At 44.0% G+C, this 25,972-nt stretch overlaps 1 protein-coding gene across 9 annotated transcripts in view; it reads right to left on the reverse strand.

Annotated features, from left to right (window-relative positions):
• The window catches only part of TCF7L2 (transcription factor 7 like 2), a 181,053-nt gene extending 156,674 nt beyond the window's left edge, over window positions 1–24,379 (reverse strand). For all 9 annotated transcript variants that reach the window (XM_086466807.1, XM_086466806.1, XM_086466805.1 and 6 more), the window contains exons 1-3: window positions 24,191–24,379; window positions 23,790–23,856; window positions 23,469–23,593 (exon numbers count right to left, since the gene is read on the reverse strand). In XM_086466807.1, the coding sequence (XP_086322933.1) occupies window positions 23,469–23,593; window positions 23,790–23,856; window positions 24,191–24,379 (381 nt within the window). The remainder of the gene's footprint in view (window positions 1–23,468; window positions 23,594–23,789; window positions 23,857–24,190) is intronic.
• Between the last annotated feature and the right edge of the window lie 1,593 nt (window positions 24,380–25,972).

Raw genomic sequence — 25,972 nt, forward strand, 5'->3', positions numbered from 1 at the left:
CTCTACAGGTCTGCCCCATAATTGGGTTTATCCATCTTGTTGAAGTACAGTTTACACTTGCTAACATCACGCCAATTCAAGCTACATTTTCTGCTCCAGTGGCAGGAGCGAAGCAGATTTGTCATCGGATCATAACAGGTAATTCAAACAACAATTAGTTTGATGACGGCCCGTATGTCAATGTCTGGTCCCAGTCAGCGCTGCTCACACCCGCTGCTCTCTGTATGCTAAGATGAATTGTGCTTACAATTCTTCAATTTCAATCGACAAATACTTACCAGAAAAAAAGCTGGAACTCAATTGACACAAAACCATCCCATCGCCCAGTGAGCACCCTGTGAGCAGAAGCCCAGGGCAAAGCCAGCCACTGCAAGCTCCTCTGCCCACCAGCTACACCATGGCTAATGGCAAACTGCTGAAGGACTGGGGCTTGCACTGCATTTGCCCAAGACATCAGCAGCACTTTGGAAACACCTTTCACACACGTACACAAGCCTCACGCTGATTTCCAAACTCAAACTACAGCAGCCTGTGAGGCAGGTGCAAGCCACCCTGGCTTTGCAGCCCTGCAAACTCAAGCAGAGGCAAGTCTAGGTGGATGCTAAAACTAGACTATTTTCTGATGGGTGCCACATCCACAAAGCCAACGGCATTTGCAATGGCAATTACAAAAAGCTGAGCATCACTGAAGATGAAGCCCTGAGCTTCTCCACTTGGGCAGCCAGCACTAGAAAGCTTTAGCTTCAGATTTCAATATATTAGAAGAGATAGGGAAGAACACCCATGAGTCCCAATTTTTAGTGAAATGCTTCAGCTTCTAGCTCACACAATAATGTTGAAAATATTTGCAGACAAACGCAGACAAAGTCATGCGTTCTGAGTTCGAAAATACCGTGCATTTCTTGGAGGGCTGATTTTGCCAATTAGACAAGACATAATTTGCCACTCCAAATCTGTTCAAGAAAGCTTGTTTCAAATTAAAAGAAATATTCTTTTCTTATGGCCAAGTAAATCTAGTGCCACATTCATGTTTTTCAGGTCCCTTCACAAACATGGGGTTATCTGGGACACAGCACTGAACTTCAGACAGATGTGTACATCAGTATCTATACTACTAACTATGAATGCAATCAATCCCTTGGTTAGTTTTCCTCTTATTCTTTCTGTTTTAGAGTAAGAGAAGGAAAAATTCTTTCTAACAGACTTTCCATAATATCAATTTATCTCAAATTATATACTAACATGCAATGCTAGTTGTTGTACACCATTTAACCGAAAAATCCAGCTAGCTGGCTGAAAACGTAGAAAGCCTTTTCATAATTAGAAAAAGATCTCCACTGCAAGAAACCAACATTTAGATAGAAGTCTTGGTTTAAAAATTAAAATGTCCTTAATGAGCAACAAAGATCAGTGACGAAATATTTTCAAAGCCAATACCAGAATACCATAAAAATCTCTTTAACCTAAACATTGTAAAAGAAGATGATTAAGTTCAGATCAAAAAGTAGTTAAAGTAATGGTATATAAAATATTCTCCTTCTGGAGGTGGCAAGGGGAAATTCTGCACAGATAGAAAGCAGATACACTAAAACCTTACTGAAACCTGGAAAACATCATTCTGTTTCACTACACTAAAATTTAAATCAGATACAAATCAACGCTCTGAAAAAAATTACAGTATTCTGTGTGCTGTCTCTGGTTCACATTTTCTATTTCAATACCATCACTGCCTTTTGTGTCACTCCCAAATAATTACAAGTACTTCTTTCACTCTTTTTTTTTTAAATATTCTGATGCATGGCTTATATACAGATAAATCAGACTCACCATGGCCTGATGCTGAGCTGAAGTAAATCATGAGAGGGCCACTGGGGTTTTTTGTTGGGTTTTTTTTGAAGCAGGGTTACGACAGCTCCCACAATCTTTGGACAACATACATTTAGCAATTGTACATTTGTTTTTTCATCATGCTGGTATTTCGGTATAATTCTGAACACCGGGAACAGCTCCAAGTGTCTTGGGTCACTTCTGAAAGTACAGTTGGCATCATTCCCACAGGTCATTCCCTTGGAGGGCTTCCCAACATCTCAGGAGCACCCAATCAAAAACTCCAAAACCACTCAAAGACATCAGTTCCCACACAAGCCCCTCATCTGGTGATTTGTGCCTGTCAAGCTCTGAAGAAAGAAATCCCAATGTCCCAAACACTCAGCAGATTAATGTGGAGAAAGAGAACATCCACCACACTCTCAGCACTTGACCAAGGCGGGCTGGGCAGCGAAGAGGTGGCAACAGACAAGGCTGTGGCAAGAATTGGGACCCAATTTTGCAACCGTTACTCCTGTCCCACTGAAGGCTGTGGGTATGGGGCAATGTCTCCAGGCCAGACCCTTATCACCCTTATCTGCAATAAGGCAACGAAGCTACTTGTATCCTTGTGCAAACCAGCCACTTAATTGCATGGCGGGGGAGCAATCTTAACAGCATGTTTATTTTTGTCAAGCTGGCATGGGAACAAGGCATAGGTCTGCACCGGAGAGAAGGGCAGGGGTCACAGCAGAAAAAAAAGTAATGATGGCTTCTAGGTTTGGGCATTGCCTGGCATCCCAGAGCCAGCAGATTCCAACTCTTCCAGCCAGTCATTCACAGCCAGGAAATACCCTCTCTCTCAGTCATCACTCAAAATAATAAATATTTATCTATAAATTGCATGCAGCCTGTTCCCCTAGCATGGGGTTGAGCAGAGCAGAAATAAGAACAATGCAACCCCCTAATCGTCAGAATAGCTGCAAAAGCAATTGGGGACCACAAGTCCCACAAAGGCAAGCTCAAATAGTACCAGGAAGCATCACCAGCATCCAAGAAATGATGAAGGCAACTGGAAAGTTTCTCAATGCTTTAGATCTATTCTCTCTTCCAAAACAGGGAGAGCTCTCCCAGGTCATAATCCCTCAGAAGAGGAGACTTCCTACTCTATCACCAAGCAGGCTCAGCTCCAGCCGTGGAACACAGATGTCAGGTTGACGTGTTGGCATAAAAGGAGATCAGCGCTGACAATGCTTTGGATGCAGCGCTGGGTACAGCGCAGCCAGAAGTCTACGCAGTGAGCGGGAACTGAGCGGAGCACCTAATAAGTGGACTTTATTTTTTTTTTTCTTTAATTTAATAAGTCTCAGCTATCACTAGCAGCCAGCGCAATGCCTCAAAGCCAAGCAGAATAATACATCCTCAGGCTTTTGTATCCTAGCTTGCCCTGATGGCTTCTGTTGCAAATCAGTTGTTGTAGCTAGAGACTGGACTTGAGAAGCCGATTAAACAAAGCTTGCCCTGCTCCTGTCTGACGCAGCGCTCCCTTGTCCAGCTCCTCATTAACAGGCTCATGGATATCCACTACGACTGCTAACTCCACTGGCTGGTGAAGGGCATGCACCATGCTGGCAAGAGGCCGGATCTGAAAAAAATCCAGCTTTTCTGAGAGGTCAGTGCCCTGTCCCAGAGCTGTGTGGATCGCTGTGCTGGAACCACTCTCCCGTGGCGGGTGAGCTCAGGCAGCCAGCGATGGGAGCACAGCTGAGGTCAGGCTCCTAGGAAAGAACAGAGGGCACTGGACCAGCCGAAGAGCCATCACAGCTTTATGGGTTTGCTGGTACAGCCATTCCCTGGCAGAGTCCCCAACAAACCAGTGATGAGGGACTCAATTCGAAGACACAGAGAGCATCCGTATCCCCATGCAAAAAGCCTTGGCCAAGCGCCGGCCAAACAGACACAGCGGTCAAAGTAGGTCCTGCTTTCAGGGGAAAGCAGAACATCAGAGACAAAGGCTGGTATACAATGGCCCTCTTCAAAATAATAAATAAATAAATAAATAAACCCATAGGAAAACTCCCATTGGCTTCATCAAGGCCAGGATGTGACCCAAGCGTGTGGAGCCACCCTGAGGGAAGGCGATTAGTCTCACTCAAGGGATGCCAAAAAATTTAGCAGAGCATCCGTAATCACCCTGAAATGTTCTCTCTGGACAGGAAAACATAATGGGTTTATCATTTATTTCTCAATTAAGTGGTGCTTAAGTCGACCAGGGAGTGGATTCCTATTGTACATTGATTAGCCAATAAAAATACACTAAAAAGCAAGTCAGACTAAAGACAAGCAACCTCTCCAAGCAAGGTGCACTATTGGACAGGTTGTCATACCTTTTCTCCACCTATACTAGCAGTTCAGCTCTCGTGCAAAACGTATCTACACAGTGAATGAATTCCTAAGGCTACTTGTAAAATCACTAGCTGCAGCCTTGTTAAACATTCATTTGGACTTAAGACAATACACTAAAAATCACAAAGCAAGTGAGCACCAAGTACTAGGCTACCATCAAAGCTAAATAAACAGAATTGTCCGTTGATGACTTATTCCCCCAGCCGTTACTCCACATCATCCATCCCCGCTCTCTGCACTCACAAAGTCTCCCACAGATCAATAGCAAGGCTCATTGATAATAATTGGAACAGGATCACACCCTTTTCCTTCCAGGTCAAAAGGCACAATGACTACAAGCCATTAAGTATTTGTGGCACTACTCAATGACTGTATTTATACCATATAAGTAGTTATGATTATTCCATGAATAATGTTCATTTATTTCAGCAACAATCTGACAAACTATATTTATGCTGCACCTTTGGCCTCTTTGCTTGAACTCTGCTCAGCAATGTCTCTCAGCTGGGACCACTTCTAACACACAAACCCTCCAAGCAGCTTTCAAACCGCCAGCGTTTCTTGGATGTTGTTTTGTTTAAATCTACTACAAAAGGGCATTTTCTTGCTCTCCACTCTTCCACCCTCCTCCCCTTCTCCTCTTCCCCCTCAAGCTGTTGGCTAAAGAAAATCAAGGATTTTAAGTTACGTTTCTTGCGTGCCCTCTGTGAGCCCTGAGAGTCTGAAGCATTACCAGAGTTGGCCCAAGAAGCTGCGTTCACCACTCAACTGGGGAAGCTGCTCATCAAAACCTGGCAAAACACCTGAGAAACCCCACCACTACTGACAGTCCCTTAGTTGGCCTGACTGGCCACTAGGAATGTCACATTACAAAAGGGGCTTTACTCACAGACACACCGTACTGCAGTCACACAACAGCTTCCCGACCATTCCTGGATTGCTGTGTTTTATGGACAGCCAGCATCAGGAATATTAATGCTACTTCTGTTTTTCAGAAAAAGAAAAAAGGCACAGATACATACCTACATTTTAAATATATATATACACACATATGAACACACATGCATATAAACCCATTTGCTATAAAATAAAAGGCTGGTTGTCTGAAGGTGTTATTAATGCCCTTCAGAGCTCATTTAGTCTGGTCTGCATAATCTTACTGGTGAATTTGCCACTTGTAGATATTCCAAATTTATGCCGATAAAATCTTCTTAGCAACCAGACAGCCTATATATATGTGTATATATATATGCATGGAGCCATTAACATCTCTTTGTGGTTTGTTATTCTTGTGAAAGGTCAGTAGGGAAAAGGAGCGGAGAAGAGGTAAAGTCCAACTCCCATGTCCTTACAAACGACACTGAGCACTCAGCAAGTTGGGAAAGTGGAAGCTCACACCCCATTGATGAGACAGAGCAGCTCCACACCACTTTTCTTCATTTCAAAACTGAAAGCATGGCAGAGACTAGAACGTCAAGAAGCAGGGAGATAAATGTAGAAACTGATGTCGTGTCATGCTCTCATAAAAGGCCTGGGTACACCTACAGAGCCTTCCTTATGACTGTCATATAAACATTACACTGGGGCTGTGTACAGAAGATTAAACAGGAGGGGAGGGAAGCTTCACATGTGTCATGCTACCAAAGGTTATTTTGGGATCAGCTTAGAAGCTGAGTAGTGGGTGGCAGCTGATTATATTACCACAGGCGTATTTAAATATCTTGGGCCCAAACTCTCATCAGGATCTTTCATAAAAAGTTGTTGCTACACTGTGACTTGAGCTTGAAACTCGGCCTGCAGAGCAGTCCACTTCCCCAGGGCTGTGGTGCTCTTTCCCAGGCATAATCCTTCCTTTAGAGCAGGACACAGTCACGGCACAAGCACTTTGGCTTAAAGGCCCACGCTTGTTCAAGGAATAATGTCAAGGAATATACCTGCGACTCAAGCAGGATTTTCCCAGCAAGGACCACCCTGCTGCACCATGAACCACAGTGAACCATCATGAGCACACAGAATGCCTGGGGACAAAGCACATGCAAATATCGCACAGACAGTCCTACATGGCCACGTCATCACCAAGTTGTGTTATCCCACCAGCGAGCACCAAGCCACAGTTTGCCTGTCTACGTGCATGACAAGCCTCAGAAGAAGCTCAAACACTACTTTTAGAGCTCCAGCCATCAGTGGATCACATCTTGATGGTAACTCTGCAGCTGAAGGAGGGCTTTGGAGGAGCACAGCCCAGCTTACCATGACTTCAGAAAAATTTGTATGTAAGGGACTGTATCTCTGCTTATGTTAAGAAATGTCTCTGTTCTCCCACGCAAGCATCCTCCTTCACAACCGTGAGCCAGGAGAACAATGCTACCTCATCAGAGTGATGTCCACGGCTTTAGATCACCAAGCAATGCTGCAAGTCCTGTCTTTAAATGGCCTAATACCAGATGACTTAGAGGAAACCACGTGGCATGTCCATACAAAGGGTGACCACTGAGCAGAGAACCTAATGACAGGGCTGTACTCACATACAGACAGGCCCTCCCCCCAAAAGAGATCCTCCCAAATTACAAGAAAATAATCAAATGCTTCATTCTCAGAATGTTGCCATGACCTCAAAGTTGCAGGAAAAAAATATTATATATGCACATAGATATTTAATAAATGCAAACATACACATATGTATATAGGTATATATTATAGGTATCAATATATTAATAGATATGTTATAGAGATATAATATGATTCTATTTTTATAACAGGTATTAACAGCTTCCCTATCAATCTTTTCCAGATTTCTGCACCAAACCCCTGGTTCATAATCAGATCTATTTAATTATTTTCAAGGCTTACAGCACAGTTTTGCAGTACTACTTGTATAAGATCTGGAAACATTTATTGAAGGTTTAAACAGAGCTTTATGTCAAAAATGAACCGTTACCCTGAGAAATACCTAACTATATCTTCATAAATTTGTAGCTGTTAAGGCATCCAAAACCACTACACAAGTCAATTTCATTTTAGTTCAGACGTAGTTCCTCTCCCATTTTTAACCACTGCAAGATTTTGGTACCTATGACTACATTGATGGGCTCATCTGATTAAAACCAAGTATTGCTGCTGCAATTCTTGGATGAACCACTCTGTCAGGTTTTTCAGGCACAGAAGTATAAATGAAACCTGAAATCTGGGACTCAATTTGGGTAGGCAACACTCCTTCAAGTTGTAAAAGCATTCAAACACCAGATGTTAACTGCTCCTCTGGCTTCATCATCTAATAGGACATCAGTTCTTGGCTTTTTGCAGCACAGTAGGATCGCTCATCACAGTTCCACAATCCCTTGGTTTTGGCCCTGAACGAGAGTTAGAATCAGCTGCTACTGGACCTGGGTCTTTGTTGGGATCAGAGAGAACAAGATGCCAGGTAATGCCCACCTTGCCTGTTCAAGTATCCCCAGTAAAGAAGCTAGTTTTACCACCTTAGCAGAAAGGAGTTATTTAGTTGCACAGAAGGGGCCTCCAGTGAACTCCAAGATTATTTGCCCCATAACAGCTGCGACCCAACAAATGAATCACAACATATACTGTAGCACTTGGAGGTAGTATGGAACAGGTTGAAGATACAAACTTCAGTAACACAGTAACAAAACAACAGAAACCCGCGCAAACAGCAGAAACTAATGCATTCTGTATTGGTAAACACCACGAGGAAAAGCATAACAACACACCAGTTTCATCTTCCATTAGTCCAGTGTATATACATTCATTCATTCAAAAAAAAAAAAAAAAAAGATCAGTAAATTATCTTTTAAAAATTATTATCCAAGTAGAGGGAGTAAATTTCTTTCACCCATAAAGTTTCATTTGTTTCAATGAAATTCAGACAACTGCCAAGGCAAAGAACCACCATAACCAGTAACTTGCCCCACCTGCCAGAAACAAGATCACCTCAACAGTCTGCAATTCAGAGATTAAACTACTTAAAAGTTTTAGGACAAATCGCTACTCATTGTCTTAGCACAACCACACTCTTTGACAGGAGAAGGTCACACGACCCACCAAACAGAAAAATACCTATCTCCAGTGGACCAAACCACACCTCATTGAAAGACTGTTTTTAGCCACCTTCCAAACAGCCTTGAATCAGGGAGAAACCTTTCTTTCCATAACTTCAAACTAACCTTTAATAAAGAACTCTTTCTCCAGTAGCTTGGAAGATAACTAGTCCTCCTCTGAGTAGGTATGCACACACAATTATGTTGGTACTTAACCAAGTCGGGGAACTATCAATTTCTCTCTCAATCAAACAGTTCCATACCAGAGACTCCCATCATGCTATTCAGCTGAGCTATTACTCATTGAAAAAGAACAGCAAGTAACTTCTGAACCATTTCACAGGCAATGGCCGTTTTCTCCCCTCCTACATAAACTGAAATGCCAAATACCAAACCTATTTGTAGCAGTCAAGATTAGTTCTAACAGGCGAATCACCGAGAGGATAAACTGATCTGAACATTTATCTAACCACTGATAATTATTCCTCCTTATTAGTTTATTGTACCCCAAATGCACAGAGTACTTAATATGATAGAGAAAGTTTTATCCTTGCCTGGAGTAACTTCCATGAGTAGGAAAGAAACTGAAGTAAGATGAAACTGCAAAAGAAACCAATCTCAATTTACAACCACTTGTGATAGCAGGTACAAAGATCTTGGATTTCATTCTGCATGAACCTATTTCAGCCTTTATGGGAATTACCCCAAAGGAATATGACCCATTGCTAGATATTCATGAAGTTACACAAAACCATAAGTCTCTGTATCAACATAACAGAATACCAGAGACATCCTACAGACTCTAGGACTTCATCCTCTTGCCTTTTATTGACGTTCTTACCACCTGAAGAGGGTTACTCTGATGGCAGGAGACAGTAGGTCACCTTTGGAGACTACACACATGCTCGGCTTCAGAGAAAAGAAATCTTGAGAGTCAAACAGCCCAACCTCCTTGATTTTGCTCCTACCAGAGCATACCCACATGAACATACATCTAATGCAACTTACTGATTGTATCAGGGTGCAGTTGGGGTTGGTGATTGCTGGCACTACAAACAAGCACAGTGTCCCAGTACCTCAGCCTCATGCAAACATTCAGGTTTAGCTGTGATCGCTCTGAAGGCAATCAGCTTCATGCAGCTATGCCTTGAAAAGTGACTCCATGAAAGTGGTATGAGGGTGAGGTAGGGAGGAAAGAGGAGTGTAGTGTTTATTTCCTTCTAACTTTCCATTTCACATATGTTCAGTGCCATGTCTGAACATGTTCAGACATTTCTTCTCCTCCCCACTTACCCTTCTTCTAAATGCTTGTCCTACAAACTATATCTGGGATCTGAAAATTAAGCTGAATTCTTCCTTTCTCTTTCTTATGCACAGAGAGTAATAAAGAGACTTTGCAATCCAAATTCTGCACTTGTGTACACCTGCGTTAACCCCATTGTCCTCAAATTATTCCCTTAACAATGGCTGTGGGTTTGTGCAGGTGTTGAACAAGCCCCATAATTGGAATTTAATAAACAATTCCAACAGCAGGAGAAAAAAAAAGGCAAGTATTCAGCTCACTCCTTGTGGCATTAGCTAAGGTGTTCAAGGAACAGGAAAAAGAAACAAATTTAAAAGGTATTTAGGCATGTGCAGAAGCTGACAGGCAACTCATGAGATCTCCAAAACCTGCCCATTTCTACTTTGAAACAAAAACCAGAGCAATAGCAGGAAATTTAAGTGAAAAACTTTTGCTTCTCATTTGCACCATCTTTCCAGTATTCTCTTTAGCCTCCTTCCCACTTCACTGAGTACTTTATTTCCAAAATAAACTTCATAAGTTACCCCTTGGGATCACAAATTCAGGTCACAATCCTACAAGCCCAAACGCACAGACCCAGCTGGGCTGAGGAGAATTCTGCAGAGGGTTGACATTGAGGCAAGCCCAGTGCATGTGCAGGATTGGGGCTGTATTTGCACCACCAGCTCCCAGGAAGGGAAGCACTTCCAAACTGCTTACCACCACACTAAGAAACAACCCCAAAGGGAGGCAGAAAAGCAGGAGGGTCCAGGCAGAAAAGCAGGCTTGAAGAAATGCCACGCAACGAGAAGAGGACATTGGCCGCTCTGTGTCACCACCTCAACTAAAATCAACAGCTGCTTTCTAGGCTGAGCTATGCAAAATCAAATAAAAGCTTTCTGCTGTCGTCACAAGCTCCTGCTTGTAACCATGACCTAAAACCAGCTTCCTCCAGTCTCTCTCTCTGTGTATCAAGCTGCAGTCAGGACATCAACTGTAAGGGTAGTTAGGCTTTGTTGCAATGGATAACTTGGTCACAACAGTCTAACAGGAAAGGTTATCCAGCTGGCAAACGGAAGTGACTTTATAGGGCCAGCAATTACTTCTTAGTGATGAAGAATTACTACAGAGCACTCATTACTGAAGACATGCCAGTTACTGACAAATTACCAAACTGAGAAATTAATTAACAGCTGAGAAAATAATGCACAAGGGATAGGACTGAGAAAGCCATGTTCAAGAGAGGTCCATAATTTGCAACAAGTACATTCTCATCAACAACTAGTCCTGGTACAATTACTACCACACTGGGTACTCTTTCAGGATGGCAGACGTCACAACTGCTCTGCAAACCATCAATGGTTGAGAAGAAATAGCATCATCTAAAAATGGAGACATTGTTCAACCTGACCATGACATTGTCCGACACACAGACCAGACTCTATACTCCAACACAGCATAAGCAATTCAGTACTACTGCCAGGAAAATTGTAGTCTCCCAATTCCTCCTTGCACCTACAAGACAACTTCTACGCGTTCAGAAAACCTTCCTGTATTCACACACCATGCCACAGACAAGGCAAGTGAACCAGGGGAATACGTGTTCCAAGGAAGCACACACAGAACTGTGCTTTACTGAACATCAACAGGCATTTTTGTAATGTAAACTCCAAGATAAGCAATTTTCCACAGCTTTTTCATGCTAGGGGCCAACCTTGTGGAAAAAAAAAAAATCTGTTTTTTGCTAAAAGTATAAAAAGATCTATCATCATCATCATCCAGTGGAAAATAATTGAGGGGGGTGGAGGTGGAGAAAAAAAAAAACTGTATACAAAAACTGCACACAACCTCTGAGCTACAACTTTCACAGCCATGAGTATTTATTAGCTTCAACAGTGTTTCTGTAATCAGCAGCAAGATCTTCCTTTTTCCTCTGGTCCATATCTTAGGAACCCGGTGCAGATGCTGGTTGATCCCAGGTCCCCAGGAGAGAAGAAGGGAGGATGAATTAAACATACAACAGTCACAGGGTCCCAGCAGAACACCTAACCAGCCATACCACAGGCCCTGAAGGCAATGTGATACAGAGAAACACAAGACAGAGCAAAGACACCAGCCTAAAGGGCTCCTCCCTCTCTCTCTCTCTCTCTCTGCATTCAGATGTAGTGGTGGAGAAACATAACACTGACTAAATGATTAGGTAAATTAGCCAAGGTCGCTACCTCCAAGCCTTTACAAAGCAGAGATCCTATGTTATTTCGGGAAGAACAAACAAAAGGCAATTACAAAGCCTAAACAGCTAAGTAAATGGACATCAAAATGACTAACTTTGCACCCAGGATGATTACTGAAGAAAAATCAAGGAACTTAACATTTTCTTTCCTTTAAAAGCAGAGGTGTACAGGAAATGTAGCAGTCACATTTTCTTCGCTGGGCAAGAACACCCACTCTGCTCACTCAGTCATTCACTCTCCTTTTCTTCTGTGTAGTGTCTGACCAAAAGGAGCCCAGACTGAGGCCTCCAGACACTGCTGCATCTCACACTGCAACAACCCTGATTTTTACAGTTTTATTTGGCTTATTCACAAGACTCAGTCTCATGTAATCCATGGGCCTGATCCTTCTCCTAATAAGAGCAATGGCAAAACTCCAGCTGATTCAGTAGTTCTGGACAGACCTTGCAGTGGCAAGAGGATAAACTTCAAGGGTCCAAGCCTTAGTCATTCACTTTTCTTGCTTCCACAAGTAATCCTATTAAAAATAATGGGACTGGTCCTAAGAGTCAAACATGCAGGACCTAGTAAGGAGAAACTGACTGAGAAATATTGGGGGTTCCCCCTCCAGCAGAGCACAAGTACATTCCCCTAAGCAACCTCTTATTTCTGTGTATCAAATTAAAACACCAATAGAAAAATAAATAAATAAAAGAAAAATGCCTAAAAAATGTCATTCAAGGCAAGAAGAAGAAACCTAAGTCCTTCTTCTTTTAAAACAAGGGTAATCAAAAGATGAGTATCTGAAAATGTGGCCACACACACACACACTCCTTCATATACACATACATACACAGAGGCAGTTCATCAGAAGTGAATCGGAGAGAGAAAGATGAATTTGAACCCTTTATCCCCTGTCCTTTATAAAGGCTGCCACTCAGTAAACGGAGATTGCTCTAATTACTGTGACAATTCTGCACCCCGTTCAAACAACTTTTGTGTTCTGGACAGGTTTCTCCGCGAGTTTGAAATTCTTGGCCTGAGAACCACTCTTGTCTAAAAGAGGTTTCTCGTTGCAAGCGCAGAATGCAACACTAACAAGTTGTCCCTCTTTTCAGCTCCTTTCATTCTCCTCTTTTCCAATTGCCTGATTCAGGGCTTAATGGAAACTTGTCAAGGCTTTTCTTCCCACAAACCCTGTAGAGCCCCAAGGCAATCTGTGCACAGAGTAACCACAGGAATCTCATATTGTCAATTAAAATTGAATAGACACCTGATAACCAAGTATACGTTCACAAATAATATACATCGCATGCATGTACACAGATGTGCCCACGTAACCAGTCCGATACCCACGTTTGGATGCACCAGCAGTGCAGCAATGTGCCAACTCCCATTTACAATCACCCAGCTGCACCCAGGTTCTAGTTTTCACTGTTTAATTTCATATTTATGAAATTAAATTTCATATTTATGAAATTAAAAACAAAGTACTTTCAAGTACTGTAGTTGAGCAACAGATTTCAATGGAAAACAAACTAACTGCGTATACCAGGCATTTGGCCTTTAATAACCCTGGGGATTGTAAAGATATTTAGCTGCTATCCAGATAAAATAAGCTCTAAGAACATTCTTTACACAGCAGTTTTGTGACCAGTACAGTAGTTATATTTGTGAGTAGCTCCTGTAAAGCACCTTTTTTTTTTTTTTTTTTTTTTGGACACAGACGTGTTTTAAGCTACATTTTATAGTGCAGTTTCAGAATTAAGAAAAAGCCCATAGGGGAATGTAACAGGAATCGAAGTAAACTGAGACATTTGGTAATAACAATAAAAATCTCAAACACTTGACTTCCAGACAGACAACTATAATCTGTACCTCTTTTCAAAGGGAGAAAACCTTCTTGCCAATGTCCCAGAGAAAACAAAGGTAGAAACACTGACTACAGTCTTATTCTTCTGATGCATTCATTCAAGGTCGTATCTTCCCCTGGATTCTTTAATATTGGCAAACATTTATAATAGTGTAATTTCAATAGCAGCCTGTTCAGCCTGGGTGTAGATCAATGCAGAGTTTATATGCCATCTTCCAGACCTTGCCTATGTCAGAGTAGTGGCCCTGGTTTTATAAATCTCTTAAATCTAATTAAACCAATGCAAACCTCTTACTATGTATGCTCCCAAACTGGTTCACTGGTTTAACCAAGTTAAAATTATTCAGGCTAGGGTTTAAAGCAGTTCCAAGAGAACCTTTATTAAATATTTGCATCGGTTAAAAACAGAAATCAATGTAGTGGCTTGTCTCTAGCACAGAAAAGCCTACAGCCTCAGACTTTTCCAGATCGTTATTTAAGGAGTCACTGACTCCAGTGGGAGTTCAGATGTGCTCAGAGAGGTACACCCCCACCTTTTCTTGCTCTATTTTTCCCCTTTCTTAAAATAGGATGATTTGTTTCTATTGTATCAACATCCAAGAATCTGTCATATTCCCCAGAAAGTCTTTGCAGTATTTTTACTTCAGCATTTTCTAACTATTATTTCCCACATCCTCCTTTTGGATTTTTTTGGTGTCTCAGCTGCATCACCATCACTAGTGAATCAAAAAGCAGAGACTCACTTTGTTGCGTACAGCATCTTTCACACCACAGATACTCTGGAGAGCCCTACAAAGCTCTGAGATAGATACTGGTCGAGCACAATTATATATTGATACTTGGTAGCTATTAGGAGTGTAATCATACTTCCCACAGAGCCTAGGGCATTAAAACCTGTTCTGCCAAGAGGGAAAAACAGTTAGGCCAGACTAACTGTATCAGCAGGACTAACAAAATGGTTATGGAACCTTTAACACTGCAGAGAGTCCCTCTTGAATTCAGTCTCACTTCCTGGCCGAATACCTGCAATAGTTTGGTGCACAAAACATCTGACCCCAAAAAGAAGCTGCCCTCCCATCTTCTCCCTCCTCGCACTTCTTTCAGCAAGCAGCAAAAGCCTTTCAAACAATGCAAATCCATTCTCCACTCACCAAAGCCTACTTGTCTCCTATAATTTCTATCATTTTCCTGTCATCATTTCTTCTTTGCTGAAACCAGCAGCGTATGAGTCAGAGAACAATCATTAACTTTTACAACTTCCATACAAATCCACCTACTCATATTAGAAAAGCAGTATTGACATGCAACACAGCCTCGGACCAAATCCTGATCCTGCCACGATGCTCTGCACTTCTGTGGGAAAGTCAGATGCTGCAGAAGCAGGAGCTCGTTTAAGAAAGTACCACTGGAAACATAACTTTCCCCCCCCAAGAGCAAAGAATGCCACAGAAGCAGCAATATATCAATACGACATTTAGTTGAGTTTGGCTTTTTCAATACCTTTATCCACTTTTGAAGAATTTGGCCATTGGTTCAAGACACACGGGGCCTGATCCAAAGCCCTTCGTTATTAATAGAAGCCTTTTTTCCACTGACTTCAATGGATCTTGGACCAAGCCCAAGGAAGACAAGATTTCACAGCAGTAAGAGTGACACACATTCTCCGCATTCAAAAAAACAATACGCGGCATTTACGATGTCAATCTGTATAGCGTAGTTTTGTTTGTGTTTTGCTTTTTTAAAACAGGCTCTAGGCTGTCGGACTAATGCACCCAAAAAGTCCCTCTGAAGTTGGAATGGAGTATGAGCAGATACAAAATGCCACAGTGAGATACATAATATTCCCAGTATTTCCCCCAGCTAGAATATGGAGGCATCCTCTACTGCAACGTTTCTTCTAAGTTGCTACAGCCGCACTTTAAAGTGCCCCAACATTATAAACTCCTCTAGTAACAGCTACAACATTATCCATGATGAATTAATTCGTATTAATATGGCTATCACGCGTATTTCCATATGAAACCCATTGTTCTGAAGCATTAATAAAAACCTCACCAAGTGAAGTAACATGGTACCCCTATATTTAGTTTAAAGAAATTCAAAATAAATACATTAAAACAAAACTGCTAATATCTTTAGTACATCATAATTGGCACAGCAAGCAGAAACTCAGTTATCTTCTCAGTACGTATTTATAGCATCACCCTTCCCCATTCATTCCGCATTTTCTTAGAGAATCTGCTGTACCCTACATCTGCAATTCATTGACTTTACAATTTACCACATGTTGAGATGGAGAGGTCTCAGCTCCATTTGAATCACTGCACAAATATGCAAGTGATTTATCGTTTAAAAACTGAAGACTGCAGAAGAACGACTCCACTTTTCCTGAACATTACTCCTTCTGGCAGACCATGAACAATTACAGCGCGTACTAATTAAGCTCTGTAAATGTGCTGTGCCCTGCTAATGCCTACCAGGCCTCAAATTTAGTTGCATGAAGCCAAACTTCAGCCAGCGACTTAACTCATTCAGCACTGCCCGGTTGCCTGAGCGTGACCCCACAAAGAATAAGGGTCGAGGGTTTAGCTGACCTAAAACAAAAGCGCGAGACTGAACAGATTTTGCCGGAAAGAATTGGGGGGGGGGGCAGATGCCAGAGAGGGTGGGAAGCATCTTGGGAACCGGAGGAACATCCTTGTTGATAACCTGTTAAAAAGGTACAATCCCACACCAGCTTTGCAGTACGGTGCTGGGGGATTCAGATCTGTCCCCGGGGGCTAATAAGTCACAGCGCTCCATTGATTAGGGAAATGCATAAAACCTTCAACAAAACTGTACAGCTATTTGTGGAAGGGCCAAATTGACAGCCCCCTCATTTTTTTTTTTCAAGTCGGGTTTTACATGACTTGTAGAAGAAAAACATATGGGCGAAGGAGCGCAGCTTTCCACCACACACATAAGCCTGCCTTTTTCTTAAATTAGTCTCCAAGCACAACAGTAACCTATGGGGAACCCGAAATCAACTGCTGGAGAAATTAAAGCTAAAAGTAATACCTAGGCATATTTGAGTAATCGCATTATCTTGTTAAAACACACACACACCCACAGCATAGACAAGACAGCAGCACTTCAAATCTGACTGTCCACTCTAGGAAAGTGTGCTTAATGGGGAGCGAGCTGAGAATAACGAGCTTTGCTGAGTGAAGCACTGCTTCTCCTCGGGCCCCAGACTTTCCTGACACTTAAGAGTCAATCCCCAGATCCCCAGCTTCCCCTCCAACCATGCGTTCAAATACTGGTGGTTTCCCCCCCACACCAAGTTTCTACAATTTCTCCTCGTGCTCCAACATCCCTCCTTTGTCCTCCAATTACTCTCCAGCAGCCCCCACTCTCACCGTACCTCCCCCCAGTTACCCCCCCTCCAACACCACCCTCAGCACATCCCCCCTGCTCCCCTCACCCCTCCACGCTGACCTATGTGTCCATCCCAGATTGTCCCTTCCAGCAGGACACAGGGCTTCTCCCCCAAAAACCGCCTCTAACCTCAGTGCCTTAATTCATTCAATGCATGTTTTCCCTCAACGTGGGCTTTTGCTGCTTTTTAAGAGGCCCTGTTTCATACGCACGAAACAGCCTAATATATGTATTTCCAAGCATCCACCTTCTGCATAAAACCTGGTGCAATTTTATTTTTTTCCCCTCCCCTGGCTTAGTGGTACGTGAGAAAATTAAAGGACGTTTCCAGGTGTCATCTGTCTTTAAATGTTTGCTTGTGTTGGTATCTAGGAAATACTGGACAATACTGCTGAGAGCTCTGTAAAGGACACGAGCTGTGCTAAACTTCTTCCCTCCTTCAGCCTGGCTGCCTCACCCACAGCCCAACCTTTACAGCACTGAAAGCGTTAATTATAAACTTCGGAGCCTACATAAAAAAAAAAAAAAAAAAGCACAAACATAAACCAGCAGTTGGGAGGAGGAGCAGAAATGTTCTTCGCTTTTGGGTGGGGAGAGAGAGGATTTCCATATCTCCCCCCCTCCACACCACACACCATCTCTCATTGCTTATAATTAGTGAAAGAAATTTGACCCACTGCCAGTGTCTGTGGACCTTGGATATTATAAGGCCAGCGTGGCGTCAAATATCTTAACATTCATAAGTGTTATAGGCTGTAAATAAACCCCGTGGATTTATGACCCTGCAGTGCTTGCCAGCAAACGACTGTGGCACATTTCTTTCAGCAGACCTGTCGAGGTGCAAGTTTGCCTTTGGTTGTAAAATTAACCATTTCCTTCACAAATGTGCCCAATTAGAAGTCAAAGTTTTAAGGCTTACTTACATATTTGCCAGGACACAGTACTGAGGAGACGCCCGGGGAACAGAGCTTTAAACTTCCCCCCCAAACCTCACAACCCGCCCCCCGCCCCCCACAAAGCCAAACGTCTTACAACAGCCCCAGTGTGGGAGCAAAGTGTCTGATTTCACAAAAAAAAAAAACCTGAAAAAAACCCCAAACTGACAACCTGACCGCTTTTATATTTATATGTGCCTATCGCCAGCCCTCATTTTTGGCTGCTCTGAGGCTGGGGGAGCAGGCGTCTCCCCCCGGGCTGTGCCTGGAGAAGGATCTCCTCCCTTCCCCCAGGATAATGTCATCTGCTTCCTGTGTAGGAGAGCATTTGCTAAATCCAGGTTGTCTCATGCTTAACTGCCAATAATCCAACTTCCACATAACTCCCAGACAGCTGGGAAAAGGTCCTCAGAGTTTTTAGTCATGGTACAGAAACACACGTCCACACAAAAAATCTGCAGCTGTCCTTTTTCTCTACACCACATTTTTTATCTGATTTTGGGGCCCAGTCCTGAAACTCTTGACAAATTTAAAACATTTTTACCTACATTCTGGATTACAAGCGCCAATGAAAGCTGCAACATACTCCTTCCCGTGCCCCCCCCCCTCCCATCTTCAGCTGACAAATCAGCACATACTTGCTTGAACAAAAAATGAAGAGGAAGAAGGAAAAAAAAAAAAAAAAAAACCACCCCACTCAACATCATCAGTCCATGTATGAATGCATTCAAAAAACCTGGAAAGGCATCTACTGTATTTTTTTTTTTCAGTACAGATCAGCCACTGGTGCACCTATTAAAATTGTTCGATTTCCAAAGCAAATATTATTTTTAATGAAGTGCAGTCCTGCAATTATCCTGTACACTCAAGTAACAGTACTGCATTATATTGTTTTGCAAGGTCCCAGAAACATGAAACTTTTCTCTAACTAATTTTCATAGCCCCCTAAAGAGAAGCTGATTGACTAACCAATGCAGCATTTGCTCCTGAATGAAATCTTATTGGGGGGACGAGGAAAAAAAAAAAGGGGGGGGATTAAAAATAAATCAGCTTCTTTACCGAAAGTAAGTTAACAAACAAACAAGGTCTGTTTGCCATTGTATACCAGCTATGCTAATGCGATAGCACAGTGATTCAGCAATCTACCTAATTAAGCATGAGGAAAGTTTCTTTATGGAGGTTCAATTTGATTCATGCCACGGGATCATCAGTTCTTATTTAACAGCTTGTTTTTACACAAGTCCAGAAACTTTATTAAAAGCATGTATGTTCAATCTTCTTTTTTTTTTTAAAAAAAAAAGGCGAATAATTCATTCTCCATTGAATAGCTACGTATCATAAACTACCAAAGTGCTGACATATTAAGTTGTATCTACATTATTAAACTAGTTGGTGGACGTTAATACTATAATCCATACTGCAGACATTAAACCTCAACCATAAAGATTAGCAAAGAATTAATATTGTCACATCGAGACTGAAACCTTAACACGCTAGCCATAAATATTTCTGAAGGAGATGAAAAACAATTAGCATAAATACCAAAGAAGGGCAAGAACACCTGTTCTTTTTCAGTGCGATAAGCATTTTATTGTTCTCTATTTAAAATGTAATGACCTGTGTAATTACAGTAATATTACATTGTATTGCAAGGGCTTGGAATGTCACACTTTGAAAAGTGTTGTCAAAACAATTGGAGAGAGGAGGGGGAAAAAAAAAGGACCACCATTAACCCTTCACACCCCAGGGTCCACAGCTTTTGTATGAGGAAGGATTATGTTGTTTGATTCAGTAGATAAAGGAAAACATCCATTTTTCAAGTCAATTAGAGAAAAAAGTTTCTTCCTGAACGTAAAATCTAGGCAAGTGGGCTGTTCTCCACCACAGCTATTCCCAACTCCCAAACTTCAGGACCAAACGCAAGCTCACTCCTATAGTCTCACTCAGCAAGCAACAATTTAGGGCAAAGGAAGATGCAACAGCACTAGTGAAAATAAGAATATCTGCCAGCAGGGTTTCCTCAAATCACAACGTATCTATTTGCTCACCGAAAGCATTAACCAAGCTCTAAATTTAGGGTAAAAATTAAATACACCACTTCTTCATTTTCCAACTCTGAAAACATTCTTCTTAATTATCCCTACCAGGCAGCCACCCCAGTCCCTCTGCAAGCATAGATATGGAACTGGCACTCTCAGATGCATTACTTCATTACTATTTGACTAGACCGCTACTTAATACACATCTATTCTTAAAAGCAATCCACAACATTCTATCAAAAGCAAGATTAACACGCAAAAAATCTTTTACTCTCAAAATTAAAATTACCCCTATCAAGCTTCATAAAGAGTTTGCAGTATTTAAAGCATTATTCTTGAAATAATGTATTATTCATCATAAGCAGATTTTATGATACTTCATAATTTTTCACATTCCTGAAGCAGTAAAGCAGAAATTGCTGGCCACGAGTTTGCTCTTGAACAGACAATTACAGGTACATTTACAAAACACAACAATCCCACTACACCCTCAAATAAAACAAAAATTAAAAAAAAAATCCAGGAAAAAAACCACAACAAAAAACCACACCCACATACCTTTAAAATTCTACAACAGCAAAAGGAAAGGAAAAGCAATTTTGTTACGTATCTGCAATCACCTCTACCTTGCATGCTCTAAAACTCAACAAATATGGCTTCAGGAAAAACTACATAAATAAAAATAAAATTCATAATTATGTAGAATTGTCTATACCTTTTCAACACGTATTAAGAAAAAAAAAAAAACACGAACAGGAGAAAGATCTAGTTCATCTGGAATTGAAAGCTGGTACAGCAGAGAACTAGAATCCACCTAAAACCGGTGTGTGACAGACAACAGCTATCCCGCTGAATCTTTGTAATATTCTGCTCTCAGGCCTAAATAAACAACTTTAATTTTTCCTGGCTATAATTAAGTTGCAGGCAAACAAACAAGCATACGGAATGTGAAAGAATAAGGTTAAGAAGATAGCAGAAGGTTGCTGGAGCCTGGATGTGGAAACAAGAAAACTGCCTCTTGAGTGTGGAAATCTCCTTTCAGAATCCATCTGATAACACGCGCAGGCCACCTGCTATACCAACAATAACACAACCTGTAATCTTTTGTACAGCACCTTTAATTCACACAAACCAAACATTCCTATGGAGGAGGCCTTTTTTAAGTGGGGGGGAGCAAGGGGAGGAAGAATACTTCCGGGAAGGCTAAGTGCTGAAGGATCCTATCTTCACGTGCTAAGGGAAAAAGGATCTGTAATAAAGGTAACGAGGAAAAGATAAAGACCTGGAGCTGTTGTAAGAAAAATGCTTAAAGAAAAAAGCAGCGGAGGTGTGCTTTCTATTAGCCTGCACTTGGAACAGTGGAATGCTTTTAAGGTAAAAATGAGGGGGGAAAAAGAAAAAAAAAAAAAAACCACCAAAAAACAGGAATAAAGCTTCACAATTTGTACCAAAGATTGTTTTGCCATCTGGATCCTCGTGCTTACAGAATTCGGAATTTACCACCATCATCCATATACATGTGGGTGACCGTATTCAAAAGGAAAAATATAATGCATTCAGCCCCTGACTACTCCTCCCAATCATTACAATTGCAAACTGCAGTTACCCCTATGCTACTGTCCCAGAAATCACTTCCTTGCAAGAAGAGCCTTCCAAGCTACCAAAATAAAACCCCACCACAGCCCTAAATACATGCAAAGTCAGAAAAACCTTCCTCACTACCCCCCCGTCACTCGGCATTTACTGATCTGTGTCTACTGACGTTTTACTAAGTGAAAACAAGACTGACCCGATGTTTAATATTTTAATGCTTTAAAACACTTGTAGATCTGATACACTGAAGTTGTCCAAGCCCTCAGTCATTAGTACGGCTTCAACATCTACCGAACAGTAGATCTATTATTGTAAATCGCTATCTCGTGTTACCACAAGGAAAAAAAAAAAAGTGTATAAACACACATGGTGATGGTGGGGACGCTTCAGATTTAGAAACAGCCAGAAGAAACAAAACAGCAACGCTAACCGCAGCGGTAGGAATACGTAGTATTTTGTAATTCCAGTGGATTTAGCCGTTTTAGCTAATTAAAAAAAAAAAAAATCTTTAAAAGGAAAGAAAAGGTGACATTTGAGAAACCTGATGTCAGAGCAAAGCACAGCGTGGGTGACACCACGATCATAAAAACAGCTGGGACTACAAACCCACCAGCAGACCCCAAAGTTTCCTGGGATCTGGGTTAAAACTTGCTCTCCCTCCAGGCACAGGCGTGCAGACAAGCACACCCCTGCCACTGAACCCGGGGTTAAAAAAAAAAAAAAAAGAAAAAAAAAAAGAAAACAACCAAACAGCAAAAACAGAACAACAAAAAACCGGACGCTTTCAGCAAATTGTTTTTCTGCCAGCATACTTCCAGGAGGAATTTTGCTCGACTTGTTTGATTATTTGTTGTTGTTGTTGTTATTAGAGCTAAGCGAGGCGATCTCTGTTTCCGGACTCAGCCCCCCTGATTTGCGCTAACCCTCCGGTTTTTCCTCTCCCCCCGCAACACCCCCCCACCCCCACACCCCCCCCCCCCCCCGGCCCCACCACCGCAAGGCACACACGAAGACCGAGCCGCTCCGGGGCTGCCTCCCGCGGCACAGCCCAGGTGAGGAGGGGCCCCGCCGCCGCCGGGCAGGGGTGCCGCGTTCCGGGCCCCGCCGCGCCCGGCCCGTGCTCCCGGGCAGGCGGGGCGCGGACGCGGACTGGCCGCGGGGCCGCCCGCGCTGAGGCCGGACACAACTCGCGGCGCCCACGGCCGGGAGGGGACGTTGCCGGGCACAATGAAATCGCCGCCGCTCCCGCGGGCCGGGGGGCGGGCGAGGGCAGGAGAGGGTTAAGGGGGAGGAAAGGGGAGGGGGAGCCGGCCCAGCCGCCACGGAGGAGGGCAGGAGGCGACGGATCACCATGGAAAACGAGGAGTTTGGAGGGAGCGGATCCCAGACTCGGCCAGGAGAAAATCGCCCTCTTCCCCAACGAAGGGGAGAGGGGAGTGAAGGGGGGGGGGAGAAGCGCAACTCCTCAATTTTTTTTTTTTTTTAAATTTATTTCCAGTTTTGTTTTGAGGCTGGATTTGGTGTTGTTTAGATTTTGTTTAGGGTTTTTTTTTCTCCCCCTCCCCCCCCCCCCCGAGGTTATGAGGCTCCAGAAAACTGCCCACAAAACTGAAAGTTAAAGAAAAAAAAAAAGTAAAAGGAAAAAAAGAAATATGGCGAAGTGTAAACAAACCCCCTCCCGCCGCGGCCCGCGGAGTTTGGAAAGTTTGCGGCGCGGCGCGGCGCGGGGGAGGGGGCGGCGGGCCGGGCCGGGCCGGGCCGGGCGAGCGGGGGCACCGGGGAGCGCGGCGGCGGCCGGGGGGAAGGCGGGAGGAGGGAGAATGGGGGGGGGGGGGGGGGGAAAGGCACTTACCGTTCTCGCCGTCGGAGAGAGCGATCCATTGGGCAGATACGGGCTGCTGAGGTCGGGGATCATTATAAAGGGATAACCCGGGTATGGTGGGCCCTTAAACAACCCTCCATCTTGCCTCTTCGCAGCTAACATGGCGGGGGAGACACGAGCGGGAGCGGGGAAGAAAGGGGGCAACAGGGGGAAGAAAAGGGAAAGGGGGGGTGGGGGGGGGGGGAGGAAAACTTTTTTTAGAAAGTGTCCCAAAAAGAGGAGCCGGGCGCCCGGCGGAGGGGCTGTGCGGGGCGGGCGGGCGGCGGTGCCGGCCGGGCCCGCCGTACTCACCTTCCTCTAAACTTTCCCGGGATTTATCTCTGAAAGTTTCGGACCGAGGCGGGGGCCGCCGCTCCGCCTGGGAGCGGGCCGGGGGTCGGCGTGGGGCAGTTGGGGAGGGGGGTGGTTGTGGGGTTTGTTGTTTTTTTTTTTTTTTGGGGGGGGGGGGGGAAAGAAGGGAGGAGGGGAGGAATAAAAGGCGAAGAAGAAGGGAAAGGTGCGGGGAGAAGGTGGAAGGAGAAACAAACAGAACAAAACAGAAGGCATCGTTACAAGTTGGTGCCGCGGAGGAAAGTTGGGCGCCGGCGGGAGCGGGACCCGGCGCGGCGCCCCCGGCCGCGGCCCCGGCGAGGCACCGCGGCCCCCGCCCGCCCGCCGCCCCGAAACGGCCCCGCGGGGGGCTTCCCCCGTACCTCCGAGTCTGAGGAGCTGTTTTGATTCGTTTCTGATTCATTGACGAGAGACGACTTGACATCAGCTAAATCCCTCTCCGCCGAGGAGTTCTCGGAGATCTTCTCCTCCTGCTCCCCTTCGTCTTTGAAAGAGATCAGTTCATCGTTGGCGCCCAGGTCGTCCCCTCCACCGCCGTTCAGCTGCGGCATTTTCCTCCTGGCTCACCCCACCAGCAGCAATTTTGCAAAAAGGGGAAGGGGGTAAAAAAAAAAAAGAAAAAAAAAAGAGGGGAATGGGGGGGGGGGGGGAAGGAAAAAAAAAAAAAGAAGAGGGGAGGGGGGGGGGAAGTTTGCACCAAAAAAAGAAGAGTCCAAGGTGAAAGTTTCTTTTTTTTCCCCCTTCGCTTTCCTCCTGGGGAGGGGAAAAGAGGGAGGAGGAGGGGAGGGAAATGTCTCTTCTTTGCTCCTTTGCACCAGTGACTTTAGGCTTCTTCCTTTCCTTCTTCGGGATTTTCTCTTTCTTTCTTCCAGGGAGCTGGTCGGCGTGCACTGCGCGCACACGCACTCACACCCGCGCACGCACTCACGAAAAAATTAATAATAATAAAAAATATATAGACGGGGGGGGGGGGGAGGGGGGCGTGGGGGGGGGGGAAGGAAAAAAAATAATGCAACAAACAAACCCAAGAAGTCAGCTGTAACGGGGGGGCAGCCGCCGCGGATATTGGGAGCCTGTGCCGCTCGGGTTTGAGTGAGTTGAAGTTGGACTGAGAGCTTTTCAGTTCAAAGGCGGCGCTGATTGACAGATAGAAAAAGGGGGATCGAAATCCGGAGGAACGGAGAAGTCTGGGATCCGGGATTATTGACAGGGAGCGAGAAACACACCAGGCACTTAATGAGATGCAGGAGGGGGCGGGGGCTCCCCGGTGACGTCTGCATAAATAAACAGGTCTGGGGCGCGGGAGGGGGAGGAGGAGGAGGAGGGTGGGGGAAGTAGGAAACTAACAATGATCCTTTTTGGCATGGGAGCGGGAGGGCGAGGGGAGGGGAGCGGAGCGGGCTGCGGCGGAGCGGGGGGGCCGCCGCCAGGGAGGGGGGGGCGGGACACAAAACGGGGGGGGGGGGGGCGGGCAAAAAAATTTAAAATTAAAAAAAAATTACAATGAAAAAAAATCTGCACTGTAGCCCAGAGCTGCAGGACGGGGGGAGCGTGGGGCAAAGCACCCAAACGGGTGCCCCTGGCTCGTCTGTTTGGGAAGCGCTAACTTTTACATAGTGAGCATTAATAGACGTATCATCTCCATGCAGTCTGGATTCTCCCGAAGGATGTGTGCCCTTATTGTGTCCATGTGACTACAGGGTGGTGGGGTGGGTTTTTTTTTTTGAAACCGTTAACATTTTTCTTGCCACTCGTTGGAGGTAAGAAACTCCAATCATAATAAACACTAGAATATAGTAAAAGCCTTTTTTTAAGCAGCACTTGCTCCTTGCATTTATTATGGTTATAACACGCAGGATGAAAATGTGCGAGATCACTCGCTGAAGATCAGATATTTCCAAATTATCTTATAGTAAGGCATAATATTTTTTGGTCCTTGATGTAAATGAAAAAAAAAAAGGGGGGGGGGAGGAAAAGGAATGTGACTGCTAAGAAGTTAATTAGCATGGCAGGACGGAGAATCAAGGACTCCCAGACTTCAGAAGTGAAAAGTTCTGGTGGCGTAAACAGCACGCTGGGGGAAATCAAAGTGAAAGCGGGCCGGTCCCCGCCGCGGGGGGACAGAGGGGTCCGGCCGGGGCGGC

The sequence above is a fragment of the Leptosomus discolor genome, chromosome 6 (genome assembly GCF_034619465.1).
Source record: "Leptosomus discolor isolate bLepDis1 chromosome 6, bLepDis1.hap2, whole genome shotgun sequence".
Lineage (NCBI taxonomy): Eukaryota > Metazoa > Chordata > Aves > Leptosomiformes > Leptosomidae > Leptosomus > Leptosomus discolor.